Genomic DNA, 17734 nt, shown 5'->3' with positions numbered 1-17734 from the left:
TATCTATAAAAATCAGTCAAGGGACTCACAAAATAAAAGGATGTAAATTTTGACACCCCATACCTTAAACTGGGGGTAGGGGTGGAGAAGAGTAAAAATTTAGGGCTTTTAGAATGGATTTAAACTTAAGCAAGCATCAACTTAATATGCACAGATGTTATATATTAAACCCAGTGGTAACCACAAATAAAAAAAACAGTAATACATATGCAAAAAAAATAGAGAAAGGAACCCAAGGACATCACTAAAGAAAGCCAACTTATCGTGAGAGAAGAGAGCAAATGAAGAAAGGAACAGGGAAGAATGACAAAAAACAGCCATAAAACAAGTAACAAGATGGCAATAAGCACATACCTATCAAAAATAACTTTGAATGTGAATGGACTAACCACTCCAATCAAGACATAGGGTGTAAGAACGGATAAAAAAACAAGACCCATCTATATTCTGCCTACCAGAGACTCATTTCAGACCTAAAGACACATGCAGATTGAAAGTGAAGGGATGGAAAAAATTTATCGTGCAAATGGAAGTGAAAAGAAAGCCATGGTAGCAATACTTATATCAAACAAAACAGACATTAAAACACTGTGATGAGAGACAAAGAAGGACACTGAATAATTATCAAGGGGACAATCCAACAAGAAGATACAGTAATTGTAAATATTTATGCATCCAATGTGGGAGCACCCAGATACATAAAGCAGCTAATAACAAACATAAAGGAAGTAATCGATAGGAATGCAACAATGGTAGGGGGCTTTCACACCCCATTACATCAATGGCTAACTCAACCAGAAAAATCAATAAGGAAACAGCAGCTTTCGATGACACACTGGACCAGATACATCAACAGATAAATTCAGAACATTCTATCCAAAAACAGCAGAACACACATTCTTTTCAAATGCACATGGAACATTCCTCTAGAATAGATCACATGTTAGGCCACAGAACAAAGTCTCACAAAGTCAGAAAGATTGAGGTCATACCGTACATCTGTTCTGACTAAAACGTTAGGAAACTTAAAATCAACTAAAAGAAAAAAGTCTGGAAAGAAACAAATACATGGAGGTTAAATGACATGCTACTAAACAATGTATGGGTCAAGGAAGAAATCAATGAGGAAATCACAAAATAATGGGTGACATATGAAAATGAAAACACCCATGTCCAGTGTCTTTGGGAGGCAGCAAAAGCTGTTCTAAGAGGGATAGATACAGCAGTAAGGCCTACTTCAAGAAGCAAGAAAAATCTCAAACAACCTCACCTTACACCTAAAAGAGCCAGAAAAAAAACAAAACCAAACCCAAAACCCAGTAGAAAGAAGGAAATAATAAATATTAGAGCAGAAATAAATGAAATACAACCTAAACAAACAAACAAACAAACAAACAAACAAAAAAACCTCAATAGAACAGATCAATGAAACCAGGAGCTGATTCTTTGAAAAGATCAACAAAATTTATAAACCTTTAGCCAGACTAATCAAAAATAAAAAAAATAAAAAGAGGAGAGAGGACTCAAAAGCAAAAATAATGGAGGAGAAATAACTAACACTGCAGAAAAACAATCATTAAGAGAATATTATGAAAAACTATATGCGAACACATTGGACAACCTAGAAGAAAAGGAGAAATTCCTAGAAACATGTAACCTCCCAAAAGTGAATCAAGAAGAAATATAACATTAACATAGACTGATTACCAGCAATAAAATTGAATCAATAATCAAAAAATCCCCAACAAACAAAAGTCCAGGACCAGATGGGGTCATAGGTGAATCCTACCACACATTTAAAGAAAAGTTAATACCTATTCTTCTAAAAATACTCCAAAAAATAAAAGCGGTGGGAAAGCTTCCGAATTCATTCTATTAGGCCAGTATGACCCTGATACTAAACCAGATAAAGACCACAAAAAAAGAGAACTATGGGCCAGTATCTCTGATGAACATGGATGCAAAAATTCTCAACAAAATATTAGCAAACCAAATCCAAGGGTACATTAAAAAAATCACTCACCATGATAAAGTGAGATTTACTCCTGGGATGCAAGGATGGTTCAATACTCACAAATCGATGTGATACATCACATCAATAAGAGAAAGGATTAAAACCATATGATTATCTCCACAGATGAAGAAAAAGCATTTGACAAAGTGCAATATCAATTCATGATAAAAAAAAAAAAACCCTCCACAAAGTAGGTTTACAGGGAACATACCTCAACATAATAAAGGCCATGTATGAAAACCCCACAGCTAACATCATACTCAATGGTGAAAAACTGAGAGCTTTTCCTCTAAGGTCAGGAACAAGAGAAGTATGTCCACTATCACCACTTTCACTAGACATAGTACTGGAAGTCCTAGCCACAGCAATCAGGAAACAAAAGGAAATAAAAGGAATCCAAATTGGTAAGGAAAATTTTTTTTCACTCTTTACAGATGACATGACACTATATATAGAAAACCCTAAAGACTCCACCAAAGATCTACTAGAACTAATAAATGAATTCCGTAAGATCACAAGATAAAAAATCACTACAGAAATCCACTGTATTTGTATACACTAATAATAAAGTAGCAGACAGAGAAATTAAAATACAGTCCCATTTATAATTTCATCAAAACAGTAAAATACCTAGGAATCAACTTAACCAAGGAGGTGAAAGATGTATATTCTGAAAACTATAGAACATTGATGAAAGAAATTAAAGATGACACAAAGAAATGCAAAAATATTCCTTGCTCACAGACTGGGAGAATATTGTTAAAATGTCTATACTACCCAAAGCAATCTACATATTTAGTGCAATTTCTATCAAAATACCAACACCATTTTTCACAGAACCAGAACAATCCTAAAATTTCTATGGAACCACAAAAAAAACCCCAAATAGCCAAAGCAATCTTGAAAAGGAAGAACAAAACTGGAGGTATCACAATCTCAGATTTCAAGATATACTAAAAAGCTATAGTAATCTAAACAGTATGGTACCGACACAAAAACAGATGCATAAATCAGTGGAACAGAAGAGAGAGCCCAGAAATAAACCCACAATTATATGGTCAATCTTTGACAAAGGAGGCAAGACCATGCGATGGGAAAACAGTCTCTTCAACAAGTGGCGTTGGGAAACCTGGACAGCTACATGCAAAAGAATGAAACTGGACCACTTTCTTATGCCATACACAAAAATAAACACAAAATGGATTAAAGACCTACATGTGAGACCTGAAACCATAAAAATCCTAGAAGAGAACACAGGCAGTAATTTCTCTAAGACTGGCCATAACACCATCTTTCTAGGTAGGTGTCCCGAGGCAAGGGAAACAAAAGCGAAAATAAACTATTGGGACTACACCAGACTAAAAAGCTTCCTCTGCACAGCAAAGGAAACCATCAACAAAACTAAAAGGCAACCTACAGAATGTCATTTGCAAATGACATAGCCAAATAGCCAGGATTAGTAGCCAAAATATGTAAAGAACTTATAGAACTCAACACCAAAAAAAACAAATAATCCAATTAAAAAAATGGGCAGAAGAGATGAACAGAAATTTTTCCAAAGAAGACATACAGATGGCCAAGAGACACATGAAATGATGCTCAACATCACTCATTTGGGAAATGCAGATTAAAAACCACAATGAGCTATCACCATATACCTGTGAGAACGGCTAAAATCAAAAACACACACAAAAAAGTTTTGGCGAGGATGTGGAGAAAAAGGAACCCTTTTGCACTGTTGGTGGTGATGCAAACTGGTGCAGCCACTGGGGAAAACAGTATTTTCTCGAAAAATTAAAAATAGAATTAGCATACTATCCAGTAATTCCACTACTGGGTATTTACCCAAGGAATATGAAAACACTAATTCAAAAGGATATATGCACCCCCGTGTTTATTGGAGCATTATATATGATGGCCAAACTCTGGAAGCAAACCGAGTGTCCATCAATACCTGAATGGAAAATGAAGATGTGGTAGATAGATCACACACACACACAGGAATATTATTCAGCCATAAAAAAGAATGAAATCTTGCCATCTGCAACAACATGGATGGATCTAGTGGTTATAATCCTCTAGGTGAAATAAGTCAGAGAGTGACAAATACCATATGATTTCACTTATATGTGGAATTTAAGAACCAAAGCAAAGAAAAAAAAGAGACAAACCAGGAAACAGACTCTTAACTATAGAGAACTGATGGTTACCAGGGGAGAGGTGGGGGGGGGAACAGGTGAAATAGTTGATGGGGATTAAGGAGTGCATTTGGTGTGATGAGCACTGAGTACAATGTATTTAATTGTTAGATCACTATATTGTACACGTAAAACTAATACAACACCATATATTAATTATACTACAAGTAAAATTTTTAAAAAGGAAACAAAAAAATAAACAAGTGAGAGTACATCAAACTAAAAAGCTCTGCAAGGCAAAAGAATCCATCAACAAAATCAACATGTAACCTACTGAGGGAGATAAGATATTTACAAATCGTCTGACTGGGGTTAATACTCAAAATATATAAAGAGCTCATACAACTCAATAGCAAAACAAGAAACCATCCAATTAAAAAATGGGCAGAAGACATGAACAGACGTTTTTCCAAGGAAGACATCCAGAGGGCCAACAGCTACGTGAAGAGATGCTCAACATCCCTCATCTTCAGGGAAATGCAAATCAAAACCACAAATGAGATATCACCTCACACCTGTAAGAATGGCGAAAATCAATAACACAAGAAACAACAAGTGCTGGCGAGGATGTGGAGGAAAGGGAACGCTTGTGCACTGTTGGTGGGAACGTGGTGCGGCTGCTGTGATAAACAGTATGGAGGTTCCTCAAAAAGCTAAGAATAGAACTACCATCTGATCCATCAATTCCACTTCTGGGTATTTATCTGAAGAAAACAAAACACTATCAAAAGATATCTACACCTCCATGTTCACCGCAGCATTATTTACAGTATCCAAGACCTGGAAACAGCCTAATTTTCCATCGATGGATGAATGGATAAAGAAAATGTGGTATATGTACACAATGGAATATTACTGAGTCATAGAAAAGACTGAGATCTTCCCATTTCAACCAACATGGATGGTCCTTGAGGTCATTATGCTTAGTAAAATAAATCAGACAGAAAAACAAGGATCATATATGCTCTTACTTCTATGTGGAGTCTACAAAAACTAAAAAAGACGACAAAAAAAACCAAAAAGTGATCTCATGGATATAGCAAACAGACTGGTGTTTTCATGAGGCAGGGGTGGGAAGATGGGCAAAATGGGTGAAGGGGGCCAAAAGGTACAAGCTTCAAGTTATAAAATAAAAAGTCCTGAGCATGTCATGTACGGCATGGTGACTACGGTTAATGATATTGTATTGCCTATTTGAATGTAGCTAGGAGAGTGGATCTTGAAAGTTCTCATAAAAATTTGTATCTAGGTTTGGTGACAGACTGATGTTAACTGGAATATTCTGAGGATCATCTTGTAATATAAATATTGACTCATGATGTTGTACAACAAAAACTAATGTTACAGGTTAATGATACCTCAATTTATTTTTTTATTTTAAAGATTTATTTTAGAGATAGCGAGCAAGGGAGGAGCAGAGAGAGAGGAAGAGAATCTCAAACAGACCCTGCGCTGTGTGGAGCCCAATGTGGGGCTCGATCTCAGAACCCTGAGATCATGACCCCAGAGCCGAAACCAAGAGTCAGATGCCTAACTGACTGAGCCACCCAGGCGCCCCAATGATACCTCAATTTAAAGAGAGAGAAAAAAGAAAATGCCAGCCCTGTGAGTGAGCCCTTGGCAAGAGCCTTGGGAATGTGGTCCCCTCAACCAGATGCCAGGAGGTCACATCAGGAACAGCGATGGTAACTGGTAATAGGAAAGTAACATAAGATGAATCTGGCTAAATGAGGAAAGAAAATTTAAACTCCTGAGTTACTATAACACCAAGTATTTTACTACAGTTCCACTGAAGCATCCCTCCATAAGGTGATGGAATTGGTAAGGATAGAAATACATATTTTTATTATTCTAACTGAATCACCTATATCAATCAAACCTTTCCTCAAAGGCTCTGGTTAAAATGCCAAAGTGAATATGTTGTGGAGGGTCACATATAAACACCTGGATACCAAATATCTTCTCCAACTGAGATAGGCAAACCAAAGGAGTCCATAAAAATCTGCTTTTTGCTCCTTTTCCTGATTCTACTTTTGCATCCCCACTTTACACATGCCTTATAATGCAAACAGTGTAGGTCCTCCTGGTAAGGGACAAGGAGTTAATGACTTCTTTCAAACAGACGACATCTAAGGAAGGACCAGGTCAGAATGACCAGAGGAAGCCATCATATGCACATTCCAGACCAGCGACACTAGGCCTCTCCACACCAAGGCCCCCTGGCTCCAAGGACTAACATGTGGGTCCTCATCTTTGTTCTAACCGGTTCCTGGATGCCTGAGAGGAAATGCCTGCCGACATCACCATGATTTAATTAGTAACTTAGCAAGTACCCGAAAGGATGGGATAGACTAGGGCAGGGGACAGCAAACATTTTTTGGTAAGGGGCCAGGTAGTAAATATTTTAGGCTTCCCAGGGCTGGATGGTCTCTGTCTTAACTATTCAACTGTACCACCGGAGGGCAAAGCAGCCAGGGACTGCATGCAAATGAATGAGTGAGGCCGTGTTCCAATCAAATTTCACTTACAAAAGCTGTGGTTTGCCAACAGAGGAAAAGCAAGTTGCCTGGCTTATTCATTTTTCTACAAAATTAAGAAAAAAAAATATCAGGAAGTGGGAGGCCAATTTCCCACACAGTCGAGTCATACAGCCTTGTGACACCTGAAGAACAAGTCTGAGGGAGGCAAGGAAGGCGGCAGGGATTGGGAGTAAAGATGTAATGAACTGAGTTCCCATCAAAGGGGTCTACGAAACTTTGCATGGATCTTCCGAGTTTACGGGAGCCTTTCCAGTACACGGGGAGAAGGAAGAAAGACTCCTCATTATTCATTGTATAAATGCTGAAACGAGAAGTAAAATTGTAAACTTTATTAAACCAAGATGGTTTTATTTTTTTAAAAGATTTTATTCAGAGAGAGAAAGAGAGAGAGAGAGTGCATGAGCAGGGGAAGGGGCAGAAGAAGAGGAAGAGAATCCCAAGCAGACTCTGCACTGAGCCCAACTCGGGGCTCAATGTGGGGCTCGATCTCACGACCCTGAGATCAGGACCTGAGCTGAAATCAAGACTCAGACGCTCAACCGACTGAGCCAACCAGGCGCCCCTCAACCAAGATTGTTTTGAAGGCTTAGTCTTATTTTTATCCACTGTAGAAGAAAGGTCTTTTCAAAAAAGTGTGCAGCACCGTGTCCATGACCCGGCATAACATCCTACCTCTTTCACATTCAGTCATGGTTGGCCACTCTTACTGCAAGCCGGCTTCTGGACAAAATCTAGCAAGTTCTAGTTTGATCCTTTTCTGTTTCTAATTTTTTTCCCCCCAGAAGACTCTGGCTGCCTCATTTTGTAGCTATAAAGTTTACATAGCTGAGAAGGGCACATTTCCTAGGAAAGTGTGTCGCAAACTTTCAGTTGCTCGGGAATCACCTGGAGGTCTTGTTAAAACGTAGATTAGATGGGCGCCTGGGTGGCTCAGTTGGTTAAGCGACTGCCTTCGGCTCAGGTCATGATCCTGGAGTCCCAGGATCGAGTCCCGCATCGGGCTCCCTGCTCAGCGGGGAGTCTGCTTCTCCCTCTGACCCTCTTCCCTCTCGTGCTCTCTCTCTCTATCTCATTCTCTCTCTCAAATAAATAAATAAAATCTTTAAAAAAAAAAAACAACAACGTAGATTAGACCCCGTAGGTCTGGGATGGGGGAGAATTGCATTTCTAACAAGCTCCCAGGTGATGTTGATGCTGCTGGTCCACAGACCACACTTTGAGAACCACTGTTCTTAAAGACAGCCATCACTCTTGGAGGAGCTCTAGGGAGGCGGGGGAAGCTCCCTGGGGCAGAATCTGGGGCCTGAAGGCTCCTGGACTCCCCTCATCCCCTGAGCCAGCTTCTTGGGCAAACAACGGAATGAGGGCCTCCAGCATAGGCGTATCCTGGACAGGTCAAACAAAACAACTACTCTTTGGCTGGGCCTGGGCAGCAGGCCCACTGGGCTTACTGGTAAAGACAAAGAAACCCTAGTAGTTGGAAAACAAATGGGTTAGCTCTGGGGAGTCGATGTTAATCAGGTTATGCCCCAGAGCCAGAGATGAACGGTGGTATATCTCTGAAGTGCCAGTTCCCGGAGTTTCCAGAAAATAGATGAGGCACTGAATCTGGCCTTCGCCTTTAATGAAATCACCGGGCCCTTCGTGTTAGAGGTCTCCCCACAACCTGGGCCAGGCTGGAAGGACTCACCTGCAGCATTCCCAACTGCAGCCTGTAGAGAAGGTTCCGGGCTGTGGGGGTGGACACAATGAGGAGTCTCCTTTTCTCATAAAACTGATCCAGAAGTGCAGCTGCTGTTCTGACGCCCACATTGACATTCATGGCTGGAATTAGAAAGGGCCAGATGGGTGAGAAACCGTCTACTGGTTCTGGCTCAACATAGCCTGGGAGGACACGCAGACCATACGCGAACACGGAAGAAGTAAACCCCGAGACAAAGTTTCAGTTGTGGTTTTTTTTTTGTTTTTCTGTTTTGTTTTTTTTTAAGATTCTGAGAGCGAGCAGACGCTCGTGCGAGTCGGGGGAGAGGCAGAGGGAGAGGTGGGGGGAGAGAGAGAAAATCTCAGGCAGACTCCGCGCTGAGCACAGAGCCCAAGGCGGGGCTCGGTCCCACGACCCTGAGATCATGACCTGAGCCGAAGTCAATACCAGGCCACTGAACCCACTGAGCCACCCAGGTGCTCCAGTTATAAGTGGCTCATTCGGGAGATGGTCCCAAGAAGCACTGGGTTGGGGAATAGGGAAGTGTATTGGTTTCCTCTTGCTGCTCTCACAGATCACCATAAATTTAGGAGCTTAACATGCACAAATTCTCCTACACCTCTGGCAGTCAGAAGTTTCGAATGGGTTTCACTGGGCTGAAGTCAAAATGTTGCTCCCCCCACCGAGGCCCTAGGGAAGAATCTATTTCCTTGCCTTTTCCAGCATCTAGAGGTCACCTTCGTCTACTGGTATGGGGCCTTTCTTGCATCTTGAAAGTCAGCAGCATGACAACATCACCTCTCTCTTCCCTCTGCCTCCCTCTTATAAGGACCCTTGTGATTACACTGGGCCCACCTGGAGAATCCAAGCTACCCTCCACATCTCAAAATCCTTAACTTAATTACCTCTGCAAAGTCCCTTTTGCCATGTCAGGTAATCCATTCATGGGTTCTAGGGATTAGGATGTGAACATCTTTGGGGGGCTGGCATTACTTTCCCTGCCTCAGGAAGAGAGGGAAGGAAAGAGGTATGTTCTTCCTACTTTAATGTACGAAAGTGAAGAACCGTGGGCATTTAGCTGATGGTCTACACGTGTGTGTGTGTGTGTGTGTGTGTGTGTGTGTGTGTGTGTGTGTGTGTGTGTGTGTGTGTGTGTGTGTGTGTGTGTCTCTCTCTCTCTCTCTCTCTCTCTCTCTCTCTCTCTCTCTCTCTCTCGCCCAACTCTGAAGGGCTGGGGTTAAAGAGAAAGCATAAAGATGAGAAAGTACCCCGAAAAGAGCGGGGGGAAGTGGAGTATATAAATAAAAGATATGACCAGAATTTTCTGACTAGTCCACATTTCACACCATTATCACTACACTCAGCCCAATTTGTGTACCTTGGTAATAAGAGTTGATGTGCGCTGAGCACCTGCCCCAGGCCAGGCACTGCTCTATCCCACTGTTCAGTGGATATAGCCTCATTTAATCCTTACAACAACTCAAGTAGTAGGTAAGGTATTATCTTCCTCATTTGACATTAGGAGGAAAAATTCCGAATGCCCAAGGTCTGTGTGACTTTCAAGCCAGGGCTGCCAAGCACGCATTATATTGTCCATATGCAGTAGTGCCCTGGCTTTGCAAAAAAAAAAAAAAAAAAAAAAGACCCTTTCATTTGTAGAGGGGAAGAACAAGGGTACCTAGAGCAGAGCCTGCTGATTTACAAAGTCTCGAATCACGGGCCCTGGGTTCCCACCTCCAGCTTCTTCCTTAGAGGACACGAAAGAGAAATGCAAAGATGGGCAGAGGCCAAGGAGGAGGGTGGATGAGAGGAGCTGCCCTAGAAATTCGAGGACCATTTGCACCCATCCGATGAAGAGGGCTGACCCCGAACCTCTCAAAGTGTATAGAGTGAAACCCTCCCTCCCTCTACTGGAATCCACAACCCAGGGGTCTTCAGGTTCTGCTGCTGGCTGCAGAGAGGGCTGCACTCATACCCGCGCAGGACGGCTCCGTGCCAGACCAAGCCAGGTTGGACTGACAGACTCGGGCAGGGCTGCCCTGTAGCTCATAGCCACCGATGCAGGAGAACTCACAGGTGGCCCCGTAATTATCACCGTCACTGGAGCACTTCATGTAACCGTTCTCCGGGGCGTTGAGTTTGCCACAGCGTCGAACTGCAGGGACACAAGGCCAGAGGAGTAACCAGGGAAGGCGGCAGCTTGGTGGTCACGCCTGTGAACGAGTGAGGGGGCGGGGAGGACTCTCCGGCCAGTGCGTGGGCCTTGGAATGGTCACCTTTCATACCAATGAGCCCACTGAGATCAGGCGGTTTAGTCCCCCGAGTTACAGATGAGGAGGTTGAGCCCAGAAGAATAAAGAACAGAGGGTTAGTCATTAGCTGCCCAAACCATGAGGCATAAAATAAATCTGCCAGGTATTTTTTTCAGGGAGAATAAAGGTTCTGGAACAACGACAACATGGGCTTCTGGTGGCCCAAGCTAGGGGGCTCTTAACCTCCTTTATAGAAGGACTTACAGGCTTTCGCTGGTCACCCAGGCCCAGGGATGAAAATGGTATCAAAATAATATTCCCCCGCTGTGGGCTCATGCGAGACTAGCTTACTGCTCTCTCAGGCCTCTTAAATAATCTGCCAGCACTGAACCTCATCCGGATTTGTATTGTGAAATTCAGGTGTTAAGATGGCACCCTTTCCCTCGGCTCATCATCAGAGGCTAATCCAAAGCTGGCAAGTATCCCCATGGCAGTGGGCACTCACAAAGGGTTCCTGCTTGAGGGCCGACTTCCCTTTGCTCTTGTAAAGAGAGGAAAAAGCCAATAAGCAGTATTCTTACCTCGTACTTTAACTCGAAATTTGCAAATGCCCTTGTTCTCAGCTCTGTCATAGACTGTGTACTGGATCTTGTGGTCTCCTTCTGGAAAATTCGAGCCTGGGGGGAGGCCTTTTAGAATAACACTTCAAGGGGGGAGAAAAAAACAGGAACACCAAAGATGATCATTAAAGGCCTAACAACAATTAGGTCATTGTGGGCCTAATGATCAAAGACGGTCATTATGGGCACTCTGCACTGGATGTGGAGATACTGAGGGGCAGCCATTAGGCCAGTGTGACTAGAACAAAGATTTCTTCAAGAACAGCATTTCCTGAGCTTTATTCCGCTTTGGAAGGGCAGTTTGAGACCAGAACATGGAAGTCCCCAATTCCTGGGAAGTTTGGATCCATTTTTCTCACTGGAGGGTGGAACAGAGGATGGGGGAGGCTGAGAACCCAGGTCCCCAAGTCTTCTTCCCATCCCACCTTTGTTCCACGGGGAACTTTAAACTGCCTCATTTTGGGGAGGATAAGCGAATTTTTTGTGAGGAAAACCGTTTGAGAGTATAGTCCAAGCAGTCATTGGCAATTTGGGCCTACAGGGGGTGCTAGAGTTGTCTCTGGTTTTTTCCTATCTGGCCCAGTGTAGAGATCTTTCCTGAGCAAGTTTATTGTGATTCCTTCATTATCCTAATGTTGTAGTGGTGGTGGTGGTGGTGGTGGTGGTGGTGGTGGTGGTGGTGGTAGTAATAGTAGTAGTAATAATAATAACAATACTAGTGCTCTGCACGTACATAAATGTTATAAACATATTTTAGGCACGGTTCTAGGTATTTTACACATACTGGTTTATTTAATCCTCCCCAAAACCCCATGAGATAGGAATTATTATTTCTATTTCACAGATGAAGAAACTGAGGCACCAAAAGGTTATGGAACTTGCCTAAGATCACAAGGCTAGGGTGACTCTAGCATCTTTCTTCTTGGCTGTCTGATGAGAACACCAATAGGTACAGCATGATCGAATGCCAGGTTGGTGGGTTGGTTTTCCAACAGATACTTAATTTGCCTTCTCTCTACAGTTCTTAGCAACGATGAGAATATTTGCTAAGAATGAGCATGTGAAATTACCACTGTGACCACTGAAGAGAGCCTTCCACAGAGGTGGACAGGGTGTGTGTTTATAAGGTATCAACTGAGGCACAATTCAAATGCAGATAACCCTGAGAGGAATCAGGCTTCAAATATGAGTGGCTGCTGACCTCTTGGAGACTCTGTTTCATCTGTGACCTGCAAATAACAGTCATCAGGAGTAACTAAGGGAGCTCCCAGAAAGCACTTGCCTCGGAGAAGCACTTGCTCTCTAGAACCTTCCCTCTCAGAAGGGGACCATAGAACAGTAGCTTGTACGAGAGACATGCCGGAGAAGCAAGGAGCCCAAGTGAGAGCTGAAAAGGCGACAAGACAGCCTTCTTGGAATTCCTCATTCTGTCTGGAGTGTGCTCCCCGCAGCATCCTGCTCCAAGCCTCTGCTGGTTCGGGCTGTAGAAGTCTAGAAGCAGACAGCTGCTTGGAACGGAAGGCTGGAGGCTACTAAGGTGCTCTTTGAAACGGTCACGTTTCTAACCATAACACACAGGCGACCCACAAAAATGCCAAGGTCTATATCCTTGCTAGACAAACACAGTCATCTGGTGACCCGATACCTTGTGTTTATTATACAGGATTTCAATAGCAACTGGGACGGGGCCAGGCATTGTGCTAGGCCTGAAAGTTCCAAGATAAATAAAACCCAATCCCTGTTTATATCAACTGTGACTTACTTTTTAATCGCAATTGCCTAAAATTTCTCCTTAGGGGTTTGTAACACGTGGATATGACAGCAAATATATAATTTTCTTAATACTCAGAACTTTGCCTTTAAGGAGTTACAGGGAGGCACACACAGCTAGTAATATTATTTAAGTGAACTAGCATACTGGGAGAAATGATCAGGATGTAGGAACAAAATGTCTTGCTCGGGGCGAAAGACTCAACATCTTCCTAGTAGAAGATGTTCTCTTATTGCCCGTAATTGCTTAAAATATTTCCTCTTGCACAGCCTGGGCCGACGGGATTCTAACTAGGGTTTCCCCGCTGTGTAGCTCAGAGGCGGCAAGTCAGAGGTATCCTTTGTCTGCAGGTGCACACTCAAGTGGGTTGGTCTGACAGGGCCATGAACTTGAAGGCACAGATGTGAACATGCCGACATGAAATAGTGGCCTCTAGGGAACATGAAAGCCAAGCAGATCGCTGCAGGGGTACGGGCCCAGGTGCTAGATTAGAACAACACGTAGCAGAACTTTCCCACAGGGAATCACGCCATTTTAAAAAGCATTCCAGATGTATGTCAAACTATTCACACAGCTGGTCCCGGGGAATGGGGCTGGGGTAGGGAAGAAGGCAGAAGAACCCTTTTCTTTCTTTTAATAAGCTTCTTCTGTAAGTGTTTAATGTAGTCACAAGTTTAAAGATTTATCTATTTACTTTGGAGAGAGAGCAGGGGGAGGAGTGGTGGCAGAGCGAGCCTCTAGCTGACTCTGCGCTGAGCACGGAGCACGTGGGCTCGATCCCATGACCCTGAGATCAAAACCTGAGCCAAAACCAAGAGTTGAACACTTAACCGACTGTGCCTTCTAATGTAGTCACAAGTTTAAAAAAATAGACTAAAAATCAAGTTTTAAAAGAAGCGGTTGCCAAAAAAACAAGGGATGGAAAGTTCTGCCCTAAACCATACTCACAGAGCACGAGGGAGGCAGCCTTTGGCTCCAACTGGGAGACACAGAGGCTTCCCAGGGAGGTAGGTGATGGGTTAGTAAGGCCTAGGGGCTACAGTAGGAGCCCCCCGGGCATGCAATGGGGGTGATTCTATGGCAGAGTGAACCGGTTGATGTTCTCTTCTTCCCTTCTTTCGTTTGACAAATATTTACTGAGTCGCAACTCTGTGCTCGGCACGGTTCTGGGCATTCGGGGTCTGGCAGTAAATGTGCTATAGTGGAGACAGGCAAGACACAAGGACAGAAGTGAAATACACAGTAGGTCAGGTGCTGAAGGTGACGATGGAGAAAACTAAAGCCTGAATGAGGAACTGTTGAAGGAGCACCATACTGGCTCTGAAAGCATAAATGGACCCGTAGAGATACACTTCCCCACTCTGGTTAGTTAAGTGTCTCTCATAAAAGAAGCAACATCCTCCACACTGCCAAGTTGTACTTACTCAGTTAAGATGCCATCTGCTGTGTCTCTTCCCTCCGGGGTCTCCCAGGACACACGGACTGTCAGTTTATTGGGTTCAGCAATGCGTTCCTTCACACTTGGGCACTTGATCCTAGGAGGTTCCATATCTGCAAATATAACCAGATTTTCGCCATCATCAAGAAATATCTTGTCAACTGGCGGCGCAACACCCAGCATCTGACATGCCCGTAGCTCTAGGTGCTACCCATTTTCGAAGGGTTTGTTCACCCCGCTGTATTTCTCTTCCCTCCATTCATCCTGCCCCTTCTCTCCTGCTGAGTTCAGAAGATGGTTGGAAACCTCCTATGCGCACAGCTAGACCTGGCCATGCAAGGCGGCTTCTGGGGTAATTCACTAGCTACGGCAACTTCTCCCCATGCTTCCAAACTTTGCTTACTGACTTCACAACATTGCAGCCCACCCAGCTAGAAGTCATTCAGCCCCAGGGAGTCCCTCCTCCTTTAAAGACAGCATCAGAGATTATCAGAGAGGGGAATCTCAGCTGTCTTCTAGTTCGATTCAATTCAAGGCAACACATCTCTACTGAGAGGCTGCCTTATCCAAGGTATCATTGCAACTGCTGCATTTGGGGATGCACGAAGGCAAGAGAATCATGTGCTGCTCAAGTGGTTATGGTCTATCGAGGAGGATTATTGTCACCATATATAAAATAGGACACAAGGCAGAAGATGGCACGGCCCCAGGTGAGGTAAAAGTAAATGGGATGGAGGTTTCAAGGAATGGCCCAATGCTCTTATTTTACAGATGCGGATACTGAGGCTCAGAGAGCTTAAGTGATTCATTTAAGGCCGGGCATATAGACAGCAATAGTGTGAATTATATTACTCCTGGAACAAGCTTTCTCTCCTCTGGCTATGTCTATTCCCAACTGCTCAGTACCTTAAAACAAACAATGGTCTGTCTGGGTCCACTGTGCCCTCCAACTGCCATGGGACCACACCTATGGTTTTGTGTTTGGGGACAGCAGTTTTGCTTTGGCTCTGGCCCTCCAAAAGCCTCCCGAATTTCCCCGAGTAGCTTCTCTACCTGGTAATAGAATTTCTGTTCCCTCAGTATCAAGGATGGGTTGGTAATGAGGGCTAGAAATAAATGAGATGTCAATCCTCACTGGGTTGGATTTCATTCTGTTATAGCTAAAGTGAAGTCACAAGGGGGGGGGGCCTTCAACTTTTGTAATTTCCACTTGATGATTCGGAACAGGTAGAGAATGTATTTAAACACAGCCTAGGAGTGCCTGGGTGGCTCAGTCGGTTGAACATCTGCCTTCAGCTCAGGTCATGATCCCAGGGTCCTGGGATCAAGCCCATCGGGCTCCCTGCTCAGCAGGGAGTCTGCTTCTTCCTCTCCCCCTACCCCTCCCCCCAACTCGTGTGTGCACTCTCTCTCTCTCTCTAATAAATAATCTTAAAAAAAATAAAGATGGCCTAACAAGTTAACAACATTTAGATGTGTATTGCTTTCCATGTCAATTGGTAATTGTTTAAATGCGGCTATGCTACAACCTGAATGAAAATTAAATATTTGATTCCGAATCACAAACATCTTTGAGAGACTAACGCACTATGTATAGTCCTCATATACTTTCTCCTACGTCTTGTCTAATAACTTCTCATTTTATTTAGGGTCACAAATTATGAATGATTTGTTAAACGGTTTTGCCTTCGGCTATCCACATTCATATGTATTCTATGTCACGTGTCGATGAATTTACGAACCTTAATACACTATCCCAAATCGAGTAGCTACCATATATTATGGCATCTAAGTTACAATCCATTTGAAGATGCGTCCCAATTTCAGGGGTATTAAAATGTACAACAATATGCCTCTCAAAATTGATAAAGTATATCCATGTTCTGATGAAATGGAACGTGCTTTAAATGCATTTGAGGTGTCTATTTTCATTTGCTGAGTTTTTTAAAAAAATAATCCTTTTATTTTTGTTTCAAGAGGTGACAGAAGACATACATGTATATAATTGAGAGGAATGTTTCACAGCTTTGAGTTAATCACGACGACGAGTATACCATACCTGCCCCCTGCTGGTCAATTCTAGCTGGCGCGCTCATCACGGAAAGCATATTTATTTATTTTTTTAATTTAAAGCAAAAGGGGAGGGATGAAGACAGGAGACAGATTTCGATGCAAAAATTACACTGTGTTCTCGCATTTTCTTGGGACGACACTGTCCGAGTGAAGAGATACTTCTAGTCTCTGCGTCATGTAAACTAAACATCTGAACGATGTGCTGGGTTTTCTGTATCCGACCATATGTACTGACACTGTGAGCAAACATGCTCCAAATTAGGTTATCTGGGTGAAGGCTCTCAGAGCTTCCCAAAGCCAGCTTATGTCCAGCTAACAATAATCAGCCAAAACTGGCCTAGTTTTTCAGAATCAGTGCTCTTCCAAACTAGAAACAAGGAAAAAAATCAATCATTAAAAATAATAGCTAGGGGTGCCTGGGTGGCTCAGTTGGTTAAGCAACTACCTTCGGCTCAGGTCATGATCCTGGAGTCCTGGGATCGAGTCCCGCATCGGGCTCCCTGCTCAGCAGAGAGTCTGCTTCTCCCTCTGACCTTCCCCCGTCTTGTGCTCTCTCTCTCTTTCTAATAAAAAAATATTTTAAAAATATTTTTAAAAATAATAGCTAATATTTGCTGAACCAACCTGCTAGCCCACCCCAGGCTGAGTACTATGCCTGCATTATTTCATTGACTTCTCCTTGCTGTCCACCAGACTAAGTGTTGTCATTACCACCCTCATTTGTACACTGGGAAGTATTTCCTCTCTTGCGGAATTTCTCTGTGGTCTGGGATTTTAAGATATGATCACATATTTTTTAATTATCTTACTAAGCCAAACACTTCTGTGTGTCTGCCTGCTGCTGACCTAATAGTTTCCTCCAACACGTACACTCTTTTGGGGTCGCCTGCTACAGCTCTGCTCTGAATCCTTAAAGAGCAGATTCTGTTGCACCCTCAAGCATTCTGCCCTCACTTTCAGCTGACGAGACCAGCTGGCCTTCCCTTCAGCAGATGTTCCAGAAACCTAGGCCTATTATTACACAGCCATGGCCATCACTGCTTTTTATAAGTGATCATAAATTTCCATGAATGAATTGAACAAAGTTACTATAGAAACATAATTGCAATTCCCTGTTGAGTCAGGA

General features: G+C 43.1%; 1 protein-coding gene across 2 annotated transcripts in view; it reads right to left on the bottom strand.

Annotated features, from left to right (window-relative positions):
• The window catches only part of SRPX (sushi repeat containing protein X-linked), a 118564-nt gene that overhangs the window by 38684 nt on the left and 62146 nt on the right, over window positions 1-17734 (bottom strand). For both annotated transcript variants that reach the window (XM_027608889.1, XM_027608890.1), the window contains 4 exons: window positions 14522-14648; window positions 11288-11409; window positions 10430-10609; window positions 8443-8576 (listed from right to left, as the gene is read on the bottom strand). In XM_027608889.1, coding sequence (XP_027464690.1) covers window positions 8443-8576; window positions 10430-10609; window positions 11288-11409; window positions 14522-14648 — 563 coding nt within the window. The remainder of the gene's footprint in view (window positions 1-8442; window positions 8577-10429; window positions 10610-11287; window positions 11410-14521; window positions 14649-17734) is intronic.

Source organism: Zalophus californianus, chromosome X, assembly GCF_009762305.2.
Source record: "Zalophus californianus isolate mZalCal1 chromosome X, mZalCal1.pri.v2, whole genome shotgun sequence".
Lineage (NCBI taxonomy): Eukaryota > Metazoa > Chordata > Mammalia > Carnivora > Otariidae > Zalophus > Zalophus californianus.
The sequence above is the reverse complement of the archived record's forward strand: the minus strand, read 5'-3'. Positions and strand labels throughout refer to the sequence as shown.